General features: G+C 41.1%; 1 protein-coding gene across 1 annotated transcript in view; it reads left to right on the top strand.

Annotated features, from left to right (window-relative positions):
* ZEB2 (zinc finger E-box binding homeobox 2) overlaps positions 1–25367 on the top strand; it is a 32398-nt gene that overhangs the window by 3666 nt on the left and 3365 nt on the right. Inside the window, exons 2-7 of the mRNA XM_009071539.1 lie at positions 2125–2196; positions 8528–8716; positions 9422–9636; positions 12144–12252; positions 13143–15112; positions 17101–17281. Coding sequence (XP_009069787.1) covers positions 2125–2196; positions 8528–8716; positions 9422–9636; positions 12144–12252; positions 13143–15112; positions 17101–17281 — 2736 coding nt within the window. The remainder of the gene's footprint in view (positions 1–2124; positions 2197–8527; positions 8717–9421; positions 9637–12143; positions 12253–13142; positions 15113–17100; positions 17282–25367) is intronic.

The following is a 25367-nucleotide window of genomic DNA, read 5'->3' as shown; positions in this document are numbered from 1 at the left end:
AAAAAAAAAAAAAAAAAAAGGCTGTTAACTGTTTTCCCCTTGCTGACTGGGTAGATGTGCCCTCAGATGGAAAACTTCTGACACTTGTGACTCCTTACTACCAGAAATCACATGAGATGATCAAGGAAGAAAATCACAATGACTATATTTATATCAAAGGCTGAACTTCTCAGAAACACTGTACCTTGATTAAAATTTCTGGGAGGCTGCAATAAAAATATCAGCTGTGAGACTGGCCCAGCAGATCAATTATCATAATTGACAACATTTTATTAATACATATTGAACTCCTAAATGTTTTGGACGCAAGATAACCCAGTGAAAATGATCCTTAGAGAGGCAGAATGCCAGATCTGGGAAAAGAATCAAGGCTGGCTTGTCTGCTGTACAGTTTAAACAAATATTTTTCATCTGGTCTGCATATTCTATGCTTTTGTACAAATTTAGCATCTGTTTGTACCTGCATATTTTAACTTAAGAGCTTTCATTAATTTTTTTCTTTTTTTTTTAAAGCTTCAAAGCCATAAACATGTATATTTATACCACAGTATTGTACGCTGGTTGTAAAGCTCTGAATTAAGTCATTCTGTGCTTTAGTTTTGATTAGAATGATACAATTAGAACCTGTTATTCTACCAACTAATTACTTGTAGAATGTGACATCTGAAGAATACTACAAGATTACAAATTTAGGAATGAACTGAGAATGTGCTCTGTTTATATTATTCTCCTATCTTCAGTCAAATCATTGTCATGGAAATAGATTAATACTGGGCCAGTTTCTGTCCTCATCAAAATCTTTCTCACAAAAAAAAAAAAAAAGGAGTAATAAGAATTTTAATGCTTCGTGTATCAATAAGATTTTAATAGCGTGCTTTGATCTTCTTGCCAGTCTATCACTTGATTGGCCGAGCAGCATCCATCTTCCTGAATCATCATCGACTGGTGTTTGTTTCTGGGAAATTCTCCTTTTCTTTTTATTTATTTGGTCATTGTTGAAGCATTTCTGGGTGCCTTTTGCCATTTTATTGCTTACAAGTGCAGCTCAGTGAAAGAGTCAAGCAGAGTTTTTTCACTTAAATCTCAAATACTGAAGTCTCTCAGTTGAAATAAAAAAAAAAAGAGAGGTTGTATGTTTGTGCACGCCTTCAGATGAAGAAAGGCTGGCATTTAGAAGTTGAAAAGGCGAGAAAGAAATGCTCTGTATATTTATTTTTGCCTGTGAAAAAACTTTGGAGGGTTAAATCTTATCCAAGCTGTATGTGTGAATACCTGTTGCACATGAACTAACAAATTAGCAGCAAGAAACCAAGTTTGACAGGCACTGTGAGGCAGGCTGAAACATCCAGGAAAATAAGTGATGGAGCTGCATCCAGCCTCTTCCAAAGGCTATTTTAACTCACTCTGAACCCCTGGGTTCATGGAAAGTAAACTGAGCCATGATAAATACATAGTAAATAACTCCACACATATCACTCTGATTTGCATGTGAATTAACCCAATTTATGGCCATAAAGGCAGACTTTGTCAGTGCACAGAACATGCAAACAAGTAGTAGGGGCAGAGAAGAGCTGCCCACGTTGAAAATTTGTCACATTTCTGCACCACTCGATATTAATACAAGCTGAGCCTCAAATGAGGTTAAAACGATGATGACAGTTCAGATCCGTGTGACGATAAATAGATAGACACAGAGATATAAGAAGTTCTTACATCTTCCTTCTGCATTTGCGTTTTCTTCCAGGTATAGATCTCACAGTGTCTATTAACTGATTGTCTCTTTTAAATACATAGGTTAAAAAAAAAAAAAACAACAAAAAAATTCCGTTTTTATCACCTGACTACTTGTTAGATTTGATACTGGGGAAAGCCCTTCGTTTACTCCGAACAAACAGTTCTGTTTTCCACCACTCACTGTCATGTTTAAAGTAAATAAGTTCTCGTCCCTCCAGCACCGCTGAACTCATTCACTTCCCAGAACAAAGCCATTGTATAGAGGTCCACAACAGCCCTTTTCTCTCCTTCCCCAAGCGGGATCTTCCCCGGCACTGCAGTGTGCTCCCCAGCTTTGTAAGCCTTTCACTGACGTGCCAATGCTGAAAGTGTGCATGCTTTATTTCACAGAAGAAATGAAGGAAGATTATGACACTATGGGGCCTGAAGCCACAATTCAGACCACTGGAAACAATGGTACAGGTAAGATACTGCTTGATGCAAGCATCACTTTTCTTTGGTATCATGTAGAACTAGCTGTGCATGAAGAGAAGTGACAAAACATTGTATTTCGTGGTTTTGGTGGAACAGTTGAAAAAAAATTACGTAATTCTCCTGGTTTTTTAAATTTTTCTCTCCCATTTGATCACAACAGCACCGTGTGAGTTCTGGCCACCCCTCCCATGCCCCATAACATTTTAGCCCCCAACTCCTTTTAAACTGCATCCTAGTTGGGATAATAGTTCTCAGCAGCGGGAGGAGATGTTTTCCCAGCGAGGGCAAACCTTGGATAGTTTAAAGTAGCTGGGCCAAGATACAGTAGTCTTTTAATGAGTGAGACTGTACAAAGAGCTTGATAATGAGGATGGGGTGCACCCTCCTTGGCAGCCCCAGATTCGCATGGTGCACAGAGTAAGCTACTTCAGAGAGTGAAAACATCTTTTCAGCAAGACACACATAAACCCCTTACATAGATACACAGACACACACCCTTTAAATGCATATTTATGAGATTATTATGTTTCTGCCTAATCTTTTTTTTTTTTTCACTTTCCACATCTCTTTCTCTCCCCCTCTTCTTAGAAATCAATACATTTGGTGGAACAAGAAAGGGGACAGAGATATTTAGCAGGCATCACCTCTGAGCCATCTCTTTCTTCTCTGTAGCAGAGCAAACCAGCACAAGGTTTCTGTTACTATTTTCTAATCCATATGATTTCAGGGGTTTACCATGTGCTTTCCAAAGGCCTCACTCCATCCTCAGCACAGCTGAATGTCATGCATCACCCAATGTTTCTTCTGCATTTTGCCATAATTTGAGATGTTGCAGATAGATTTACACAGTTAAAACTAAGAGTTTTCTAGTATAAGTACACTTCTATGCATTCCATTATGAGATTTAGTTCATAGGTAATACCCTCCACAAATATTACTGTAAAAGGTGGTACCTAAGTCTCACAAGGATTTTATTACTCACACTTTCCTAGTGGTAACACCCACACAAAACCCCAATGCTCTTATGAAGCAACACAAGAAATTTACTTTATCATTCTTGAGGGGGAAAATAATAGGAAAATAAAACCATGTCACTGCTTTCTTCATCCATTAGATTTATTATGCATGAAAGGAGGGTGGCATCGAGGCACAGTTCATCATTACGTATGTACTTAATGATGTTGCCGCGCAGAACTGGCTACATATGTATTTTTAAAGCTTATTTTATTTCCAAGAGACGGCAATAAAGTGACAAATTGTGCTTAGCACTTGGAGAAACAGGATTTTAGAAGACGTCTGATTCAGAAATAAGACTTGATGGTTATCTGAATTACCATTGCCAGAGCCTTTGAGGTCCCCTATCAGTCCTGTGACTTCCTTTGCGCATATTTTCCTTACCATAACAGGCCTTGACTCTTTCATACTTGCAGTGTGGTCTGCTTGAAGGGGAAGACTTTATGTCCTCTTAGCCCCTTCCCTTCCAGTATCTGATGGTCTTGTCTTCCAGCTCAACCTTGGCCTCACGTCATCTCTCTGGGGGCAGGGTGCTCTCAAGCCCTGGCACAGTGCTTCTGCTAACTCTGCTTAGGGTCCGTGGGGTGTCCTGTCTCTCCTGAAACCAGTTTTCTGTGGAAAAGATAAGGGTTGCTCCTACCCAGCTTGGTGCATTGCAAACTCATGGTTCAGAGAGTGCTTTGCATTTAGGTGGTCTGCATTTAAAATGTAAAAGGTGCTCTGAGTGTTGCACCTGGCAATTTCTCCCCTGAAAGTCCTGTGCAAAAGTCCCAGCCTCCTCCTTACTCCAGCTGCAATGGGTGGCTTGATTAAATAACCATCATGAGTTGCCCAGTGCTCCACTAGAGTTTAATTCAAATCTTTTGTCACTGAGGTGTTCAGAGCCTCCTCCTTCAGAAGAGGCTGATGCCCCAGCATGTTGAGTAAAACATATTTCTCTAATCGCTGCAGTCTCCATAGTCTCTTAAGAGCAATGTCAGATTATTTAATTAAATCATCTGATAAACTAAATGCCTTTGCCAGTCTGTTCATCTTGAGTGAAAGATGCCAGATGACTATGAGGAGCTGCAGCATCCTTCAAGCAGAGTAAAGACTCTTGCCTGTATAAGTGCCCCAATTAGAGGAGGAAAGGGAAGAGGTCAGTCCCTGAGCCGTTGGAGATCCTTCCTAGCTAGTCTGAGAAATGTTCAAAGTTTTCTTCTTCAGCACCACTATAGGCTTTGGGCCTATCTTGCTTGTTTGGCCTTAATTTTTCCCTGCAGGTAGTAGGGGGATTTAATACTAATGTTCAATAAAATAGCTGAGGTGAGGCTGAGACATAACCCAATGAAAAACGTTGGATCAGTGACTCCATCTACAGCAAAAGCTATTCCAAAGTCACCTTCTGGTCTCTTGGAAAGCCATTTAGGATGTCCTACAGATTATCATAGGTACTTCCAGATGGGCTAAGGAGGTCTTTCTTGTTTAATACAATGTGCCTCTCCCTCTTGATACCAGATCTCAGTCACACTGTGACCTGGGCTGAACGCAGAGATGAGAAATACATTTTCAGACTCATGCAGATACATCCAGCCACCAAGTTTCTGTAGATGCATGCACTAACTGTGGTGCATTTTTAGCATCAAATTCACTGCAGAATGTCATTAGCAGAGAAAGAAAACTAAAAGAAAAAGTCTCCATTATTAAATTATTCTGCTATTGTCAGAGTGGCCACTTCCTAGTGGTACTTAAAGAGAAATCTTGTTATCCATACATTAATCAGCTGCATTTTTATAACGAGCCGTGGAGGTTTTATAGTGGAAAAGCAAAAGTGACCATTAGAGTGAAAATTTTAGACTTTGGTCCTGCTAAACGAATTTGTAAATATTTCTGGGGATTTCTGAAATGGTGACTTGAAAATGTGATATTTTGTAGAAGAGGTTTTTAAAATGTGAATGAATAAATTCCTATGGTTTGTTTTATTCTACTTGTTATGGTTATTGCAACTGGGATGTTTGCAGAAAATAGATTAAGAAAATCCTTGTAAACAAACAGAAAAATTTTCCTGGTTTCAATTACTAACCTCTGACAAGCTTTGAGTAAAGATCCCTTAATATAATTTAAAGAAGGGAAAGAAAAACTTGCAGGAGGAGGAAAACAGAAGTAAAACTTGGCAAGTTGGAGGACAGGCCGTTTTCGGGCTGTAATCTCTGTGTACCAATGGGGGCCTCTCACTTCCTGGCTAATGAAGGCTGTGGTTTTATTAGCTTTGTTTGTGATTAAGGGCAGCTATCACCATCTCACAGGATGAGTTCCCACAAAAAATAACTGGTCTCCCAAGCTCCTTGAACCTCTCTCTCACTTTATCTTGTAAGGTCCTAAATGCCTCCAAAGATAGCTTTCCTTGATGTGCTTTATTTTTATATAACATGGCCACATCAGCTTTTGGAGCTGAAAATATTTCTGCTCTCCAGACTCCAATCATTAATTAAAAAAAGACTTATTTGTTGAGGTCACCCACTGTAGATCTCACTGAAAATCTTGACTCACAGGAGGGGATGTTCAATGTGTGTGCAGTGTCAGCCCATGAGGAATCCGGGAACATGACTTTCTGCACGGAAAATAAATTAGGGCATGGAGGGGGGAAGACTTGCTTCCCCCCAGAAATCAAGAGAGAACCCTAATGGTTATCAGATGGGTCTTTATAGTAACACTGGGTGAGCTTCCAGCCATGTCTGAATTGTCAGTAACATTGCTGGTGAGAAACCAGATCCACATGGTCACCTTTTGCTATTTGTGTTCATCTACAGTGCTGCAGCTCTGGTTGTATTGTTTCAGTTAAGGATCTGTCAGCTTTTCCACTAAATCCCCTTGTTTTTAGGGGTTTATAATGTAGACATAAACATTTGCTTTAGCTCCCGGATTGCATGCACAGACATAGAAGCTAAATAATCCAGAGAATTAGGAAGCCAAGGCCAGTAATATCACAGCAGTCCTCCACAGCCTGTTGGATCAGCCTCCAGATAGACAGACTTGGGGTCAGGAAGGAAGAACCATTTGTATACAAGTTTGGGATGGAAGCTCCTAATTTTAACTCAGGCCTTGTTCAGTGGCTTTGAATCCCCATTCTATAAATGCAGTTGCAAGTTGCAAAAACCCCTCAGCCTCCGTGGAGGAGGAAAGGGATACATGGAGCCATCCTATGGAGCCATCCTACCCTCTTCCCTTTCTGTTTCCATTTCTCCTCTCTGGAGAAAATCTCCCTTTCCTTGCCTCACAGGTAGCACTTACTGGACCATGGCCTGAATCTGGCAAAAAATAAACTTCTTTTCCTTGGATCTATTGCTAAGCCATCAAGAAGATGAGGCAGTGTTAAGTCAGAGGGTGGATGATCTTGTACCAGCTGGAAGATCTAGGCATAGCAAAGGGATGAAAAGTCAGATTTCCAAGATAAAAAAGTAGTGCCTCAGCTTTGTTCAGATCAAAATGAAGTCAGAAACATAGTCTGATGCTCTTGTGCATAAGGTGTACTCAGTAACCACCATTTTGTTATATTTCTCTCCCAGTAACAAAATGGAGGTAAGGAACTCAGTCTCATTCTCCACTCACACTCCCCTTCTCTAGAAGTTGCTTTATTTTGGGAGAGAAAAAGGAGATATTGTTTATCATCCTAATGAATGGTAACAGGAGCTGCAGAAGGACCACGAAGAGCTCTGTGGTGTTGTAGCCATTCCCTACAAAACCACCTCGATAGGAACAGAAGTTTCCTTTCAAAATCAGTGTCCTGTGCCCTGTGCCATTTGGTCACTGTCACTAAAATACTGCAGAATAGTTGAGAAGCTGCTCAGCTCACATGAAAAATAGGGCATATTTGTCTCAGCCAGAGGATTTGATTTTATCGGCTAAAGGGATGAGGTATGCAGAGACGGATATCTACTTTTATCGATGACGCCGAGATCAGCGCTTCAAATCAGGCGCCTCAGGTTTCCAGTTGTGCCCCAGTCAGAGGTCACGTCTCGTTTTGACTGCCAGCATCACCTCACATTTTTGTAGAAAACTGAGGCAAAGCATTTACCTGTTTCTAAACACCAAGGAGGTGGTTAGTCTCTCACTTCCAGTGGCTGCAAATCATAACCCCTTTGATTTCCCTGAGTTTACTCCATATTTCTCCCTGCTACCACTGAGAGCAGAATCATGGCATTTAATATTTCACTTTTACATGAACTATAGAATTGTTTATGGTGTTGCCTCATTTTCTTATTTCACCTAAGCAGAAATACATTAAACATGTAATCAATCATAACTTGTTCTTTTCATTTACGGTCAGTTAAAATCAAGTATCTTTAGTTCCCCACCACCAACTGTGTCTTCCAAGACTTGCTAATAAACAAAAAGAAAACAATTTAGAGAAAGAAAATCATCAGCTCCTTTTTTTTTTCTGGTATAATTATATTATTATTTGTCTATAACATCCCAGTTTTTAATGTCTTTTCTGTAAACAGAGTTCTTACGTAAAGGAGAAAATCATATTTTTAGTAACAGGATGTTTTGTAGTTCAGCATATATTATGTTTCATGGACATTGCATGGACAATAAAAATTTGGGTTTACATTTAAAGAAAAGAAGGAAAACTTTTGTACAGATTGTCAAAGTGGTTTTAGGCTTGGTATCCCCATTATGGTCTAAAACATGTGGTTCTATTTGTAGAAATTATGAACCAATGCTTTTTTTTTTTTTTTTAAAGCAACCTATTCTCCCTATTGTAAGTTAATTTTTCAGGGAGAAAAAACAACTAAGGGAAGATGTGAGCAATTCTCTTCTTGTGTCTGACACAGAAGAGCAGCCTGAGGCAGGACCTGTCTTGGAGGAGTAGTTTGGTCTTTACTACCTGCAACAACCATCTCCCGTGTGGGGACTGTCTTGGAGTCTGTGGGATCCAGGGGCAGCTGAGCTCAGTCCTGTAGGTTGAGCTGTGCTCATGCCAAAAGCTGTGGGTCTCCCAGGAGCCCCTTGAAGGTTCAGATTCCAGCAATGAAAGATTACCTGCATTACCCAAGCCTCATAAACTTCTCCTGCTGCCCCGTAGAGCCCGTGTTCTTGTTAATTTAACTGCCCACCCTTACTTCCATGCACGCTGGTGGAAAGCCCACATTAATTTTATTAGGAGCTGGAGCAAGACTGATGAGAGCAAGGATCCAGCTGCAGCCCCAGCCTCACAGCTCCAGTACACCAACCAGCTCAACCTGTGCATAACGATGCTGACCGACCCAAGCTCTCTGGGAGGATGCACTCAACCCCCTTTTCTTTTCCCCTTCTCTCATTTTAGTGAAGAACGCAAATTGCACGTCGGACTTCGAGGAATATTTTGCCAAAAGGAAACTGGAGGAAGGGGATGGGCATGCAGTCAGCATAGCGGAGTACCTGCAGCGCAGCGACACGGCCATTATTTACCCCGAAGCCCCTGAGGAACTGTCTCGCCTTGGCACTCCAGAGGCCAATGGGCAAGAAGAAAATGGTGAGGCTGTAATTCATTTTTAGCCAGTATCCTGACCTCGTGCAGCTGTTGCAATTATAAATGCACTACATGCCTGGGTGTTTACCTTAAAAATTGAAGAACAGCTGCAGCGGCATGGAATTTCATGAGCAAAGATTGGGGCTGTAATTTCAGTGTATTGTGATTTTTTAGTCAGCAAATTTGTATTATTTGGTGGGTGAACCGAAGAGCTGAATTCAAACAGGAGAAGGGCTGCTGCTCTCCTTGGGAGTTTGGGAAGTTTTAATAGAGTTTTAATAGAGTTTTAATGCAACAAAAGATGGGGTAGGCGGCCTATTGCTATCTGATGCCTTGATAAATAATTGGCGAAGGTAGGAAGGATTTGGTCAATGGCACAAGTAACGTAATGAGCTGGGGCTGGAATGCAAATTGCCAATTGATCAGGGAAAGTATTTCTTAGTTTTCCAGCCAGTGGGGTCTGCAGGAGGAGTGATGCCTGTAATTAATTTCCCAGTGGGGTCCAGAGTGGGTCCTGCGAGTCTGCCCTGGGCGTGCACGGGTGCCGGTGCCTCCTGCCGCCGGTTGGAAGCGCCGTCCCTCCCTCCCGGGCAGCAGATTGCGGCGATTCCTCTCATACCATCCCGGGCAATCAGCCCATGAGCTGCCATTGATTTGCTGACCTTTTGGCCTGCCTCTCTTTCCCCCCCTCCCCATCCCGGGGCGCAGACCTGCCACCTGGAACTCCAGATGCCTTCGCCCAACTGCTGACCTGCCCCTACTGCGACCGGGGCTACAAGCGCCTGACGTCCCTCAAGGAGCACATCAAGTACCGCCACGAGAAGAACGAGGAGAACTTCTCGTGCCCTCTCTGTAACTACACGTTTGCCTACCGCACCCAGCTCGAGCGGCATATGGTGACACACAAGCCAGGGACAGATCAGGTGGGGGGCTGGTTTTAAGTGATTTCTTTCTGTAATAACCCCTTAGAGAAACGATATTGCTTTGATTGGCAATCATTATTAATTTTTCATGGCATTTTGAAGATGCAGATCTTTTAATGGTAATAGCTTTAATTGAGGTCTAAATGATTTTTTGATGGTCTCTTCTAATATGATTTAATAGTCTTATGTTCACGATCGAATGAGTGTGTTAATTTCTAATTTAGAAATTTTATTTGCACTTTAACTTGACTTTAGTTTCGTTTTTATGTTCCTCAAAAAGTGAATGAAACTGTAGCATTTTAATTATACATTATTAAACATCCCAGCAATTTTAATTCCATTTTTCACCTAGTTTTACTTTGCACTGTTGCAAATAGGAGCTCCAAGACATACTAAAAGATCTGCTAATATTTTTTCATTACTTTTTGAGTAACCTTTTCAATCATACAAAATTATGCGTATTTTGTATAATCGTTTGTTAAACATAATTACACATTTTGAGAAGAACTCTTCCTACAGTACACATAGGCTATCATTCGTGATTGTGCCACTAGAATTGGGCATTGCTCTCATTTGTATAGCCCGGCAGCGTATCTGCAATAAATCAAAGCAGTTTTTTCCTCGATGGGATATGTGTAATATTATATCAGTGCTGCATTTAAGGAAATGCTGCGTATCTCAAACAGGTGACTGAACTTCCCCAATGCTCCTAAACAGGCTGGTGATAGACCTCTGCCACAAAACTCTTTACACACCAGCAGAAAAACTACTCCTCACTGGAGAATTACTTCTGAAAAACCCATCTTATGGAGGGCTGTAATGGAAACTCAAATGACATGGTTAAAAGTTAAATAAATAGATGTGTGTATTGTGTCAAATTATAAAGACTTTATGCCATATTTATTTTTCTTAAAAAACCCTGAAAATCACAATCAGCTATATTTCTCTTGGTAGGTTTTTCACAGCGTAAGGTAAATTCAGTTAGGCAAACACACATCTTCCTAATCACGCGATTTTTGCAATTAGCATTTTTAAGAGAACCGTATCTTCTGCTTGATCTTAAATCAATAGAAATGATTCCAGGGCACTTTCCCCTATTTTTTCCTTCCCATGGTTTTTCCAGTAGACAAGCACATTTTCCCATGTATATTTTTCCTAACCTGATCCACTATAAGGTTCTTTCTTTTGCTTCATATCATTAAAAACACCAGGGGAGGGAAAAAAACCCGCCTCGATATTTATCCAACGTAACTGCCTGAAATTTCACATGCGAGAGTGCGCTGGTACTGGCGCATTATGAATGGTAGCTTTGGTGTTGAAAAGTCCCCTCATTTGCTCATGGCATTTACAATTAGTAAATTAAAATGATTGTATCATATTAACAGTGGCACAACTAAAGTTTATAGTAGTCCTCGGAGGGCGATGGGGGGAGACAAAACAGCTGTTGCTGTTTGTTTATGCAACTCAGCAACATATGAGCGCGGGTCCCTCAATGGCGCGCGGCGGGCTGGGCTCTGCTTGATCTTTGAAGGTTGCTGCTGTTTGAACAAACCTCCCTGTGTCCCATGTAACACCATCTGTCTCGCCAGGAATGTGGGAAGAGGCAGCACACCCTCGCAGTTGTCATACCGTTTCGGCGCTGCCTGTTTTTTTTTTCCCCTTCTTTTTTTCCCCCCCTTTTTTCCTCCCCCCTCTGCTCCTGCAAAAGGCTTTTGTGTCGTGGCTGCCTGCAAAAGGCTGACCTCCTACCTTGAGCATCCAGAGGGGTTGGCTCCGTTATTATCACTATAATTATTATTTTTTAAATTAATTGTTTGTTTTCACTCCAAATTCAAAGTCACAAGGCTTTCTCTATCTTGTTGCAAAAAGGTCAGCTGCCTTTGATTATATCTTTACACCACTTTTAACTTTCAACTTTCCCTCGCCCCTTAGAAGAGCACCAGGGGAAACATGGCACGAAAGGTAGCTCAAGTCTTCCCTGCTGCTCTGTGATTTTAAAAAACATTTCCAGCAGCACCTCATGCCGATGATGCAGTCTCTTCTGCTTGATAATGAATTAAATCTTACACAAAATGCCACTAACGACAGTGTTTCTCTCTTTCCTCCACATGCAGTAAACAGAATTTTTAAACAAGCCGAGTCCCACATGTTCAGGATCTGCTAGGAATATTAAGAGCCACAAATCTTCTTATAAAATTTTTTCTCTCATCGTCAGATACCTTAAAGCAACACATTTCTGATGAGAGACTTAGGAAATAATTCTAGAGCAAATATCGAATGCTCATGTGAAAGTACTTTCTCATTTGTTTCGGTTTACTGCCAACATTTTGATTTTTATTGCAACACTGATGAGACAAATAAATGTACATGCAGACCTTTTGGTCCGCTTGAAGAATTCAGAGCCACATTAATTTCATTTTTGTTTTTTAAGCTTGAAATTCATGGTTTCTCTTGCATAAAATTCATGTTGGTGTCTCTTTCTTCCCCCCCCCTTTTTTCTCTCCCAGCACCAAATGCTGACCCAAGGAGCAGGCAATCGCAAGTTCAAATGCACTGAGTGTGGCAAGGCCTTCAAATATAAACACCATCTGAAGGAACACCTGCGAATTCACAGTGGTGAGTAGCGGAGGTGCTGGTGTTCTCATTTGCATTTTGTTTAATTAGCTGAGTTTTAAAGACTGCTTAAAATTTACACAGTTCTGCTTCTGGCTTCTTGGAGCTACTAAGGTATTTCATAAGTGATATCTGAGTCATCCTCATTTATCACGCTGTTAATACCACGGTCTCGCTGAAAGATTTGGAAATAGTAGAGCTTCCTGCAAATAATATAGATTGTTTGTTTGGAAGTTGGAGTTCAGAAGTGTTCATTCATTGCTGTGCAGTCAGAACCTGAAGAATCCATGATATTTTCCACAACCAAAAGTCCCCCCCAAGTGAAATGCAACTCATATTCTCAGATAACGAGTGAGCACCAAGCGTCTCAGATTGAATGACTTGGGTGTTTTGGCTCTCCTGCTTGACGCAGCAGACAACACACAAAATGTCACCAGGCTCTGCCCAGGCACAAACTCCACCAATGCTGACATGAGGGTTCTAATACCAGTTTCTCATGCTGTGCTCATATCCAGTGAAAATCCAGTGAAAATTCCATTTTTTGAAGAGAAGAAAAAGAAGAAACAAGTTAAATCTGAACAATCTGACAACAATCTTGATTTGATTTGACTCTCTTTGCCACAGGGTACTCACCTGTGACTTGTCCTGGGCAGTCTGGAGCCAATCTCACATCTTGGTGGCTGTTGCCAGCTGGAGACCATGATCCAAACTGACCCTAAGACCTGTAGTAAGAGGAGGGTAAAGCAATAGTGGTTTGTGGCTGTATTCATAGAATTAATATTTCCCTCACTATTAATCAGTGCATACACTGATCAGTTAGACATCAAATGCGATCGCTTGCAATTATAGCAGCAAGAATGATAATTAACATTTGGTTTTAATTATCATTTTAGGTGAAAAACCATATGAGTGTCCAAACTGCAAGAAACGTTTCTCCCATTCTGGCTCCTACAGTTCGCACATCAGCAGCAAGAAGTGTATTGGTTTGATCTCTGTAAATGGCAGAATGAGAAACAATATCAAGACGGGTTCTTCTCCTAATTCTGTATCTTCCTCTCCTACTAATTCAGCCATTACACAGCTGAGAAACAAGCTGGAGAATGGCAAACCACTTAGTATGTCTGAACAAACAGGCCTACTGAAAATTAAAACAGAACCACTAGATTTTAATGAATACAAGGTTCTTATGGCCTCACATGGGTTTAGTGCAACTAGTCCTTTTATGAATGGTGGACTTGGAGCAACCAGCCCCTTAGGAGTTCACGCTTCTGCTCAAAGTCCAATGCAGCACTTAGGTGTAGGGATGGAAGCACCATTGCTCGGGTTTCCTGCTGTAGGCAGTAATTTAAGCGAGGTGCAGAAGGTCCTACAAATTGTGGACAACACGGTTTCCAGGCAGAAAATGGACTGCAAGGCTGAAGAGATCTCCAAGTTGAAGGTTTACCATATGAAGGATTCCTGCTCTCAAGCCGAGGAACAAGGAGTTACCTCCCCCAATATTCCCCCCGTGGGTCTTCCAGTAGTAAGTCATAATGGTGCCACTAAAAGTATTATTGACTATACATTAGAGAAAGTCAATGAAGCCAAAGCTTGTCTCCAGAGCTTAACCACAGACTCGAGGAGGCAGCTCAATAACATTAAAAAGGAGAAGCTGCGAACCCTAATAGACCTGGTAACTGAAGACAAGATGATAGAGAACCACAATGTATCCACTCCATTTTCATGCCAGTTCTGTAAAGAAAGCTTTCCTGGTCCCATTCCGTTGCATCAGCATGAGCGTTACCTGTGTAAAATGAATGAAGAAATCAAGGCAGTCCTTCAGCCTCATGAGAACATGGTTCCCAACAAACCTGGAGTGTTTGATAAGCAAACCCTCTTGCTGTCATCAGTACTTTCTGAGAAAGGAATGACTAGCCCCATCAACCCATACAAGGACCACATGTCTGTACTTAAAGCATATTATGCTATGAATATGGAACCCAACTCTGATGAACTACTGAAAATTTCCATTGCTGTTGGCCTTCCTCAGGAATTTGTGAAGGAATGGTTTGAACAAAGAAAAGTCTACCAGTATTCAAGTTCCAGGTCACCATCACTGGAAAGGGCCAGTGCCAAGGTGGCGCTGGCTGCCACCAACAACACTCCCACTAAAGACTCTTTGTCAGCCAGATCTCCAATAAAGCCTGTGGACTCTATAACTTCACCATCTATAGCTGAACTCCATAACAGTGTTACTAATTGTGATACTCCTCTCAGGCTAACAAAACCTCCTCATTTTACCAATATTAAGCCAGTTGATAAATTGGACCACTCTAGGAGCAATACTCCTTCTCCTTTAAATCTTTCTTCCACATCTTCTAAAAACTCCCACAGTAGTTCTTACACTCCAAACAGTTTCTCTTCTGAGGAGCTTCAGGCTGAGCCTTTGGACTTGTCTTTACCAAAACAAATGAAGGAACCCAAAAGTATTATAGCCACAAAGAACAAAACAAAATCTAATAGTGTAAATTTAGAACACAACAGTGTTTCTTCGTCATCTGAAAACTCAGATGAGCCGCTGAACTTGACTTTTATCAAGAAGGAGTTTTCTAATTCAAATAATCTGGATAAAAGCACTAACCCAGTATTTGGTATGAACCCATTTAGTGCCAAACCTTTATACACAACACTTCCACCACAGAGCGCATTTCCCCCAGCCACTTTTATGCCACCAGTCCAGACCAGTATTCCTGGGCTGCGACCATACCCAGGACTAGATCAGATGAGCTTCCTACCACATATGGCCTATACCTACCCAACTGGAGCAGCTACTTTTGCCGATATGCAGCAAAGGAGAAAGTACCAGCGGAAACAAGGATTTCAGGTAAATTGTTGCAACTGTTTTCCTTTGAAAGCCTAGAATTAAGTATTTTGTGAGATGTCCTCTTACAGAAGAAAAAGCCCAAAGCTATACTCAACATTTCTGACAAAATTAGCAGAGGTTATTTAAGTCTGAACTTGCAAAAATGCGGTGGAGTAGGAAAACAAACTGCAGTTACCTTAAGAGTACCTCTACTTGGATTCAGAAACAGTGTCAATACCTTTGAACAGTCATAATAATGCTTGATGATTCCTGATGCCTGATCTCTTCTGTTAAGAGTGCAGCCATTTCTTATTAGATTGGTATCTAAATAATAGTGCTAATAATATCCATGAAAAATCCCATCCTTCAGAAAAAAAAGGGAAATTTTGTAGAGAAACTGATCTCTTCAGGGCATAACTACATTTCACCGTGGGGAAAAGGAGCAGTGGGAGACCCCCACACTTGGAGGGAAAGATGCATCCCTCTAAGCAGAGCTTCATATGGCCTCATAGCAGCTCTATTCCATTGGAAGCTCTCAAACCTTCCTTCTCCATGGTGTTTTTTGGGATTGATCACTCACCATGCATGGGAAAGGTGTTCTATCTTCTCATTAATGAAATGTTGATGCATAGCTGCTCCCTTTGGCCCACCTACTGCCCTTTCCAGACTACCAGTCCTCTAATCCTGCCAGTCGTCTGAAACAGCTTTGAAAAAACCCCAGAGATTAAATGAAATTATTTGGAGAGGTAACAGCTAGGGCCCTTAATCTCAGACAAAGTCTTTCCCTGAACACCTAATCTGGGTCAGCACTTCTTCGTGCCTGGGTACAACTCTTAATCCTTCCCTCAGGTGGTCCCAGAGTCAAGGCAGGAGCAGCTAAGGATTTTGTCACTTGCACAGCCCTAGCAAAGAGCAGCTCTACAGAAGTCTCATACTTTTATAGCTTTTTGCTGGGTGTATTCAGATATAATGTACAGAGTTGAGTTAAATGAGATTAACTGATTATAGATTAATATTTTTTTCTACATTTGCGCCTGTTCCCCTATGTCCTATTACAGTCTATTAGTAATTTTACTGACTAGTAAATGTTTTATAGTTTCAAATGTGAAAATCAGGTATGGTTTTACATTACAGACTGTAATCCCTCTTTGCACAATAGGAGCATAAATAGCACTGCACCTCCATAACAGCTGTTCCACTATTCCAATTTACAGTACATCTGCCCTCTTTGTAAATGTATTTAAGCCTATTTAATCTTCTCTAATATTAATTAGTGCAAACCTAGTCTAAGAAAACCGAACTGTGTGATAGCAAATGGGAATGTATGTTATCATGCAAGTTTGCACTCTCTTTGGATCAAGACAAAATAAATATCAAGAAATTTAATAATTTACTGATCCACATTCATTATTGCTTAATGCTGAAGGCTGTTTTAACATAGATAGAACATTGATAAAAAGTGTTATTAATATTCCCTATTTCAAATTACAAAATTAAATATAAAAATATAGCTTGAGGCCTTTAGTGGGGAGACATACATTTAAATGGATTGCATAATAATATTTGTACCTAAATGTAAAATTCAATTAAAACCTTTCTGCAGATACAGAATATATCCAAGATTTGGTGTTTAGAACGGAACAATCCCCCAGATGTTGCTTGCACTTAACTCTATAAAACATTCCAATACCTTTTGCTGGCCATGAAGAACCTCCCCTTTACACTTTCTGCTCCTTGAAAATATTTAGTGCTGATATGTTAAATACTGTTGGCTAGTGCAAATCATATTATTGCTGAGTACTCAAAGTTGGTTTCAGGCACAGAAGTAGACAGGTCTTAATTATTTCCACGGTTCCTGTCAGCTATATTTTCACTACCAGTGGGTTCCTAAGCTAAGAGGGACCTTCACCCTAAAGAGACTTGATTTTAACTTCTCTGGGGTGGTTGGTTCCTCTGTGGGAAGGAGTGGTGGTGGAAGTGGGTGTCGCTGACTAGTGGTTCTCTCGCAGGGAGAATTGCTTGATGGAACCCCAGACTACATGTCCGGCCTCGACGACATGACGGACTCCGACTCCTGTCTGTCCCGAAAGAAGATCAAGAAGACAGAAAGTGGCATGTATGCGTGTGACTTATGTGACAAGACATTCCAGAAGAGCAGTTCTCTGCTGCGACACAAATATGAGCACACAGGTAGGGTGGCTGCACGCGCCAAGGGGAGGGTTGAGTTCCATGCTATGCTTGTCACAGTTTTCATGAGTACATATGTGCAACGAAGGGTTTGGATGGTGCTGAGACTTTCAACAGGGAAGAAAAAAGTTTTTGTTTTTTTTTTGCTCAGTTCACCTTAGTTTTTAATGTTTCTGAATGGTTATTGCTTGGTGAAGGACAGTTGGATGTGATGGGGCGAATCTTGCTAGGTGTTATGTGCGAATTCATGCTGATCATGGTGGCAGTTGTGGCACTCAGCATTCTGCAGGACAAGCCCTCTTGAAATGAGACAGGCCCTAGCACTCAGAAATAACTTCAGCTTGGTCAACACAAAGCCTGGCATGGGAAGGAAAAGTGACAGTGTATTTCTTGTTTCTTAGACACTATCTGTCCCTGCACCATCTAATCCAATAGAAAAACTTCAGTGATGTTAGCAGTGTGAGAGCTGCCTCTGGCAAAGTTATCTGAAAGTAAACAGCCCAAGGGGATTTCTCTTCCGTGATTGTGCACGCCAGCAGTGCAGGCAGGTTGCAGTTCACTTTTTCACTTCCCAGTTAATGCCCAGGGAAGGTTCCCTTCTTTCCTGAGTAGGAACTGATTTTTGTCTAGCTCAAGGAAGCTGGCCAAAGCTCACCGCGGAGTGTCAGCTTGAAAAATATTTTGGTTTGAAAAAGACCTTGCATCACACCTATGCTGGCTGTGGTTCCCCTTCAGACAGCGCTCCCTTCCCCACTGTCAGCCAGGACAGAGCTCTCTGAGGGGGATGGATCGACTCAGCGTGTTTCAGTTAGGGAAAAATGGGACCGGAGCTTCCCAAATAATAGAGATATCAAGTTCTGTTAGACAAAGGGAATGTGAATTATCATGTGAATTATTGTGCAGCAGGACATAAACCAAACTCCAACTTCCTAGAGTTAGAAAAAGCTTACTCAGGAGGAAACTTTCCTTAACTTTGAAAGCTGAGTCCCACTTCAGGAAATGAAGCAAGTCACATCATCCTTCAGTCTCACCATGTGAGGGTAAAAACCTTATACCTCTCTATTAATACATCTTCCAGGCCGCACAGAGCCATTTGGCATTTCACAGATGAAAAGTTTACAATTCAGAAGTGTACTGTGCCTTTAAAACAAAATCCCTGACTTTGTTATTTTTCCTTCTTATACATTTCTTCCAAATTTTAAGTTAATCCCACAAAGGAAAATACAAAAGGAAGTTAAAATACACGTGGGATTAGGAAAGAAAATTAAAAGCAACATTTTGGACTAGATCAGCCAGTTCATTGGTGGAATGTGCTTCCCACTACATTATTCAGATCAAATTGTTTATTCAGTAGAAGACGCTTTGAAGGCTTTACATCCCTGCACCTTTCCTCTCCTGAATGATTTTATTACAGCCATCTGCAAACATTATGGTTTACTACACTACTACCGTAAAGCTCTTATGTTAGAACTGGCCTTCATATATATCGGGATCTGGACATATGGTTGAATCCCATAAAGTTGGTAGTCCATAAGGTCGACAGACATATGGTTGAAAGGCTGAAAATTTGACAAGCTGAAATGTGTGCAATCACCTTGATTTGCAAAATAAACTGCATTCGTAAAAGCAAAAATATGTTATGGTCTTGAAGTAGCACAGGAACCTACTGCCTAGAAAAATACCACACAGCTGCAACGCAGACTCTTCTTCTTTCCTCTGTCCCTTTTGGCTTCTCAACTTTACGTCTGTCAATTTTATGGGACTCGGCCTTATGATCCAGAACATGTCCATGGTGTCATATTTAATACACTAGAACTACAGCACATTATCAGGCTTGAGCGTGGCATGTAGAGGCAGGAAGGATGGTCTTGTGGAAAAGGCTCTGGGGCTGAGAGAGCTGTGCTCTCTTCTGCCTTGCCACAGACTTCCTCGGCAAATCTCAGCTTCATCTTTCTCTCACCTTCGCCCATCTTTGAAATAGAGGGATATGATACCAACCTGCCTCTCTGGGGTGCTGTAAATCTTACATCATGTAGGTTGAAATCCTGCAATTGAACTAGTTGTATAAAGCAGGAAGTATTAATGAGAATGTATTCACTTTATGGAGCCTTTGTGCATCACACTAGTGTTAGAGGTGATTGGGAGCTCTGAAGACCTCCATATCTGATGCATAGCCTTCAGGAGCCACACTGCACTGACATTTTGGCTAATGGCTCAGATGCATCTTAAGTGAATTTCAAATTAATTTGATAGTTTTGGAAAAAGCTTGTAATTACAATAGTAACATAGGTGTGAAACTGCGTCCGTGTTCAGTGGAAGGAACTGAATTGAAAATAACTCCATCTTCTGTGTCTGGGGTCATTGTAAGAGTAGGCCTAAGTTCTTCAATCAATTTTTTGAAACCAAAAAAAGAGAAAAAGCTTCTTTTCTGAGCATGTGGCTGTTTTGTGACCAGCTGATCGTGGTCTGTTGTTACTTCATTAAAAGCACGTTTTAGGTGGCATTGGAACAATTCTTGTCTTTCCTGGAGAGCCACAAATAGTGGATGTTTATACCAATCTCCTTTTTATCCTATCTAAAAAGAATCTGTGTGCTTTATTAGGACTTTTCTCTGATATTTGAACAATCAGATTTTTGTCACTCCTTCTCATGGTCCACGTACCTATTGCAACCAACACTAGAATAAAAGTTAATAGAGTCAAAGGCCACGTTCCTGCTTTGCAGTCCCTAAAGATTTACCCCAGAGAAATTATTTTGAGCAAAAAATAATGTTGCCAGGTAAAATTACATAAGCTGCCTTAATTATCCTTTATCATTAATCATGTGTTGCAAAGGAGAAAACAGGAATGTTGCAAGTGTTGCAGTGGAGCTGAGTTTCCCTGCCAGGGCAAGAAGAAGAATGGGATTTTGCCAGTTCTATGTGTCATCCCAAGAACATTTGGTAGGATCATGCAGCTGCAGAACAAGGAGCTCTGTGATTACCCTTGTACACCATGCCTGCCATGGCTTGAACACGGTAGAAAAGAGGGTCTCAAATTTCACAATCCATAGTTTTTAATTTATGCACTATTAGTGGTATTCTGCAATAACTTGTAGCTTGATGGGGAGAAGGAAAATGTATTGCATTACTGCAATGAGTGAATTCCATCAGTTCTGGCTGATCTGAAATTTAGTGTAGAGGCCACTGCTTGTTGCAGGACCAGGTTCTGCCAAGTTAATTTCAGGACGCCATTTAGTTTTGAGAGAGGGTATGTGTCCCTCTTAGTGTCCTATTTCTCTAGAGTCAGGGGATGCAGCACTGTAATTAGGGTGTAGAGCATGGCAGGTAGCACAGGAACTCAGTGCTCACATGATTTTCCTGTGAAGTCTTATGGACCCGTCCCAGTTTGTTCAGGCCAAAATTAGTTGAGCAGATACTGCATGTGTCTAATCTCAGATTCCTCCAAGCTGCTTAGCACAGGGTTCAAGACACTTTCCTTACGAAAGGTGTCAAAGATGATTGCCTTCATGGCAAAGCACCAGCGTTTTGGCGAGTAAAAAAATCTGTGTGTTGCAGAAAGGAGGGAAAACAGCAGTGGGTAAGTAAGCAGGAGAGCAAACAGAATGAAACATCTAGAAATAGAGAAATATCCTGGCTCCTGGGTAGCAATCCAGGCTCCTCTTGGTCATCAAGACTGATTCAGAAGTAAGGTGAAGGTTAGTGTTTGTTCTGCTGTCGCCAACGCCCATGTCTGCCACGCTCCAGCTTTATCGTAGCTTCACAAGGGAACTCGCAGTGTGCCTGCTCTGCAACAAAAGCTGGAAACAGTTTTTCAGAATCCTACCTAGAAATTTTAAATCCTTTCATTGTTGTTCTATATTACATCATATTCTATTTTATTACTTGTGTGGGCTGTCGAGGGCCTCATAGCTGTGCTAGCGCTTTCATCCTTTCCTTTTCCACTGTATATTTTATTAAGACCTCTTTTTTATTTTCGTAGCTTTCATGCTGATGCAAGCACTAGTTTTATTTCCAGATTGATTCTGTAAACTAAATATTGTTCTTGAGCCTGGTAGCAAATCAGCTCACTCTGGCTAGTATTTTGAATTCCCAGCTCGGGAGTTTTCTTTATTTAGAGCTTGATTCATAAAAAATTTACATGCTATTTAAAGGTTGTTTTTTCTTGCTTTACTCTGATACAAGTTTAGAATTCCCCATTTTACACTCAAATAAAGAAAAAAAAGGGGTATATTCTATGCTTGTGAAATTTGTTCTGTAGACAAGGTCCCCTATTGAAAATGGAACAGGTGCAGCTTGGGCAATTATATATAAATTGCATTTATCTTGCACCTTTGACCGCTTTGCTGTGCTCTGGCCACTAATCCATCTCCATTGGGACTACATCTAACATCCAAACCCCTGAGCAGCTTCAAAAGAACTGCCTTTAAAAAAAATAAAAACAAACTGTCACAAAAATGTTTCCTTCTTTCCTCTAAAGAGTGGGATTTCTGTTTGGCCCCCTCCCATAGAAAAAAAGACCCACTTGCCTTAGGCAAAGGATGGGTGATATTTAGTCTGGGACCAGTGACAGCTTGTGATCTGATGTCTTATGACTTTTATACCACTGCAAATGGGAAACACATAGCTTTTCAGTCAAAGACTTTTAGCCCAGGAAGATTGAGAGATACTTACTGTTAGGCTTTTTTTTTTTTTTTGGTTGCTGTTTTGTTTTAACAGAAATGCAATTTCAGAGACTTCGCAAACAGATTAGTTATAATTTCCCCTTCATAAACTGAGCACAGGATCCCGTGGGAACCTCTTCTTTGCAATAAAACAAAAAGCTCAAACATTTCCTTTGATATTTGAGAGACATTTATCATTTAGTTTCACTTCAAAATGTGGCAACTATGTCACACATCCACCTGACGAAGCAGAAGTGTTTTGTGAGCTCTTTTCTGAGCTGCCTTGGGTACCTCTCTCCTGTCTCCATCACCATGGATGACACAGGTGATCTCAGATAATATTGGGTAAGATCATTGGGGTGCGATATTCAAATCTGCTTCCTTTTGACCCATCTACTCCACTGATGTTATGAGTGTTATGACATAGAATGAAAGAGCTCTAGGATGAAGGGTGATGGTTTCAAACTGAAAGAGATTGCATATAGGTATCAGGATATTAGGAAGATATTAGATATTAGGAGGAAATTCCTGGCTGTGAGTGTGCTGAGGCACCAGCACAGGTTGCCCAGAGAAGCTGTAGTTGCCCCATCCATGAAAGTGTTACAGGACAGGTCAGATGGGGCTTGGAGGAACCTGGTCTAGAGGAAGTTGTTCTTGCCCTTGGCAGGGAGGTTGGAATTAGATGATTTCTAAGATCCCTTCCAACCCAAACCATTCTAGGATTCTACGACTACATAAAATTTCACTTTCTCCCTATCCACCTACAGTTGTAGGATCTCCCCATCCACCTACAATTGTAGACTTATCCCCATCCCCAGTGTTAAATACCTCACTTCAGCTTTATTTTATGGCCTACTAACACATTGAGGGGATTAGACACTTCTTTAAATGGCTGAAAGACTGGGTTTGCACATGGGGGTAAGGAAATAATTCTTCTGCAAATGTTCGGAAACTTGATACATTTAAAAACATATTTCAATTAGTGTTGTAACAGCTGCACACTGCACACTGCTAAGGTATGTTGTGTGGTGTCTGAACAAAGAACTTTGCTCAAGCTGTCAGGTTCCCTCAGATCAAAACTGAGGCCTCGATATGGATGTGGTAGACTAAATAGTCTACCTAGTGTGGTCTTTTTAGTACTAATATAAATTGATATGAGAATATGAAGTATTTTAATCTTCTCAATTCTAAATTAGTTTATAAAATATGGATGATTCCCTGCCAGGCTACCTCTGTACTGGCTCGGGGGAGGCTCCAGGTAGTATAAGCAAGAGGTGCAGTGATGAACAAATGCCACATGCAAGGGATGAGCAAAGCAGGCTGAGGGACTGAGGGACAAGCACATCATTCAGCCTTGGGAAGAGTGGATGCAGGCAAGTCTGGATGAGAAGCAGTAGAGGGGGTTGACTTCTGTTTGAGGAGAGGAAAAGTGCTGGGTAACTGGATGGGGTGAGAATCTTAGAATGGTTTGGGTTGGAAGGGATCTTTAAAGCTCATCTAGCCTAAGTCCCATGCAATGAACAGGGACGTCTTCAACTAGATCTGGTTGCTCAGGGCCCCATCCAATCTAAATTCAAATGTTTCCAGGGATGGGACAGAGAAGAATGTAGAGGGAATTAAATGTATTGTGCATCAAAAATTCAGGGAATTTGAAGTAAGGGAATTGGAGGAGTGGTGCTGTGGGGAAGTGGAACAAGACAAGGGTTGGGCTGGTTGATGTTAGGCAAAAGTAAGTCAGAGGGAGGGACTGAGACATCGTGTGGGCAGTTCAGTGAGGAGGACACAAAAAAAGGTGCTGAGGAAAAGCAGAAAATCTATGAGAAATAAAAGAGGAACAGAATTAGTAGCTATGAAGATACTAGCAAAGGGTTGGTAGCAAGTTGCTCAGAGGGAGCTCAGCAGGACAGCTGGGCTGAGGCAGGGATTCAGGCAGGCACATCTGGTACATCCCACTGGATAGTTAGAGCATTGGGAAAGCTCCCACCTCACACATGAGGGTTTTCTTCTAGCAGTGCTGGGGTTTGAGGAGTGCTTAGGCTGAGAGTGCTTTGGGATTTTAAGCTAATTTGAGTAAGTGACTTGATCGTGCTAAAATCTCCTGAGCTAAGACTGTGGGATTTCCCCATCGTGGCTAAACTTGTGCCCTGAATCACAGGTAGCTGCCTCCAGCTCTGGATTTGGAGGACCCTCAGGTCAAGGAGGTTCAAAGCCAAAGTACATTTAACAGCTTTTAACCAAAAGGTTAAATTGGCAGAAATGCATATTTAGGAAACAGATCTCACTAGCAATACTGCTATAATTCATTATATCAAGCTGGAATTTTCAATTTTACTGTGAAGAGAAATAAAGGGAAAAAAGAAACCCTGTATGTGTGCAATCTTAGGAAACTCTCATACAAAGAAATGCAGTCTGAATCCTGATTTCCAGGCATCCAATAATTTCCCTGTCACCTGGGTTATTCTATCTGTGGTTTCTCCTGTATTTTTCTTGCTGCCAGATCTCCCCTTCGTTTCATAACACACAATTTTTGGCTTCCTTGAGCATTCATTAATCACACCTTATTAAATGTGAACTTTCACAGTGGGACTTGAAGGTAGCTGTGACTAGATCAGGCAAAAAAAAAAAAAACCACAATCCTCAGTATTTGTTCTTAACAACTTTGCTATGGAAGTGGAACCTTTTCTATGCCTGACTTTCCGTACTCTCACGTCCTGGGGAAAAGAAAGCAGATCAGGTTCATAAAGAAGCAGCTTGAGTTTTCCTGGAAGTTGAGATTCTTCAGTGATCTGAAAGCTTTTATATTTCCTCCTGCTGGATTCCCTTCCATGTCAGAACTGACAGTGACAATCTTGCATCTTTCCAGTCCTTTGCTCTTGGCTGGCATTTCCTCACTACCTTCCACTGTATTCATCCTCTCCCTGTGCTTGCTTCTTTAAGAATTAAAGGAACCACACTTTTACAACTGACAGGATGGGAGGGCTCTGGTGTGAAGTTTATTCCTGCTCTGGTCACATGCCACATGAGCTAAGTATGATAAATACGCCTGAGGAATCAGGCTAGTTCACTAATAAGTTCCTAACGATGCGCTCTAGCAATAGGACATGCAAAACATGGTCTGCAGTTCAGGCACCAAATAGCAGCATTTTATATACATCAAAATAGCATGAAATATAAAACAATGACCAATTGGCACCATCTCTGCCTGCATGGTTGCACCACTCTGGAACATTCAGCTGACACTAAGATTTTAATTTGACATTTCTAAAATAAAAAGAAAAAGGAAAATCTGGCTGAAGGTACTAATGTTTGATTTTATTTTTTGCCTTCTGCAATCTAAGTTTGGTGATCGGTCTTCACTAATTCCAATCTTTGCACCATATGTTATGTCTGGATATCTCACGGTTGCATCATGCTTTGCTGAGTTTTG

The sequence above is a fragment of the Acanthisitta chloris genome, unplaced genomic scaffold (assembly GCF_000695815.1).
Source record: "Acanthisitta chloris isolate BGI_N310 unplaced genomic scaffold, ASM69581v1 scaffold7440, whole genome shotgun sequence".
Lineage (NCBI taxonomy): Eukaryota > Metazoa > Chordata > Aves > Passeriformes > Acanthisittidae > Acanthisitta > Acanthisitta chloris.
Note: the sequence above shows the minus strand (reverse complement) of the source record. Positions and strands in the feature narration are given on the sequence as shown.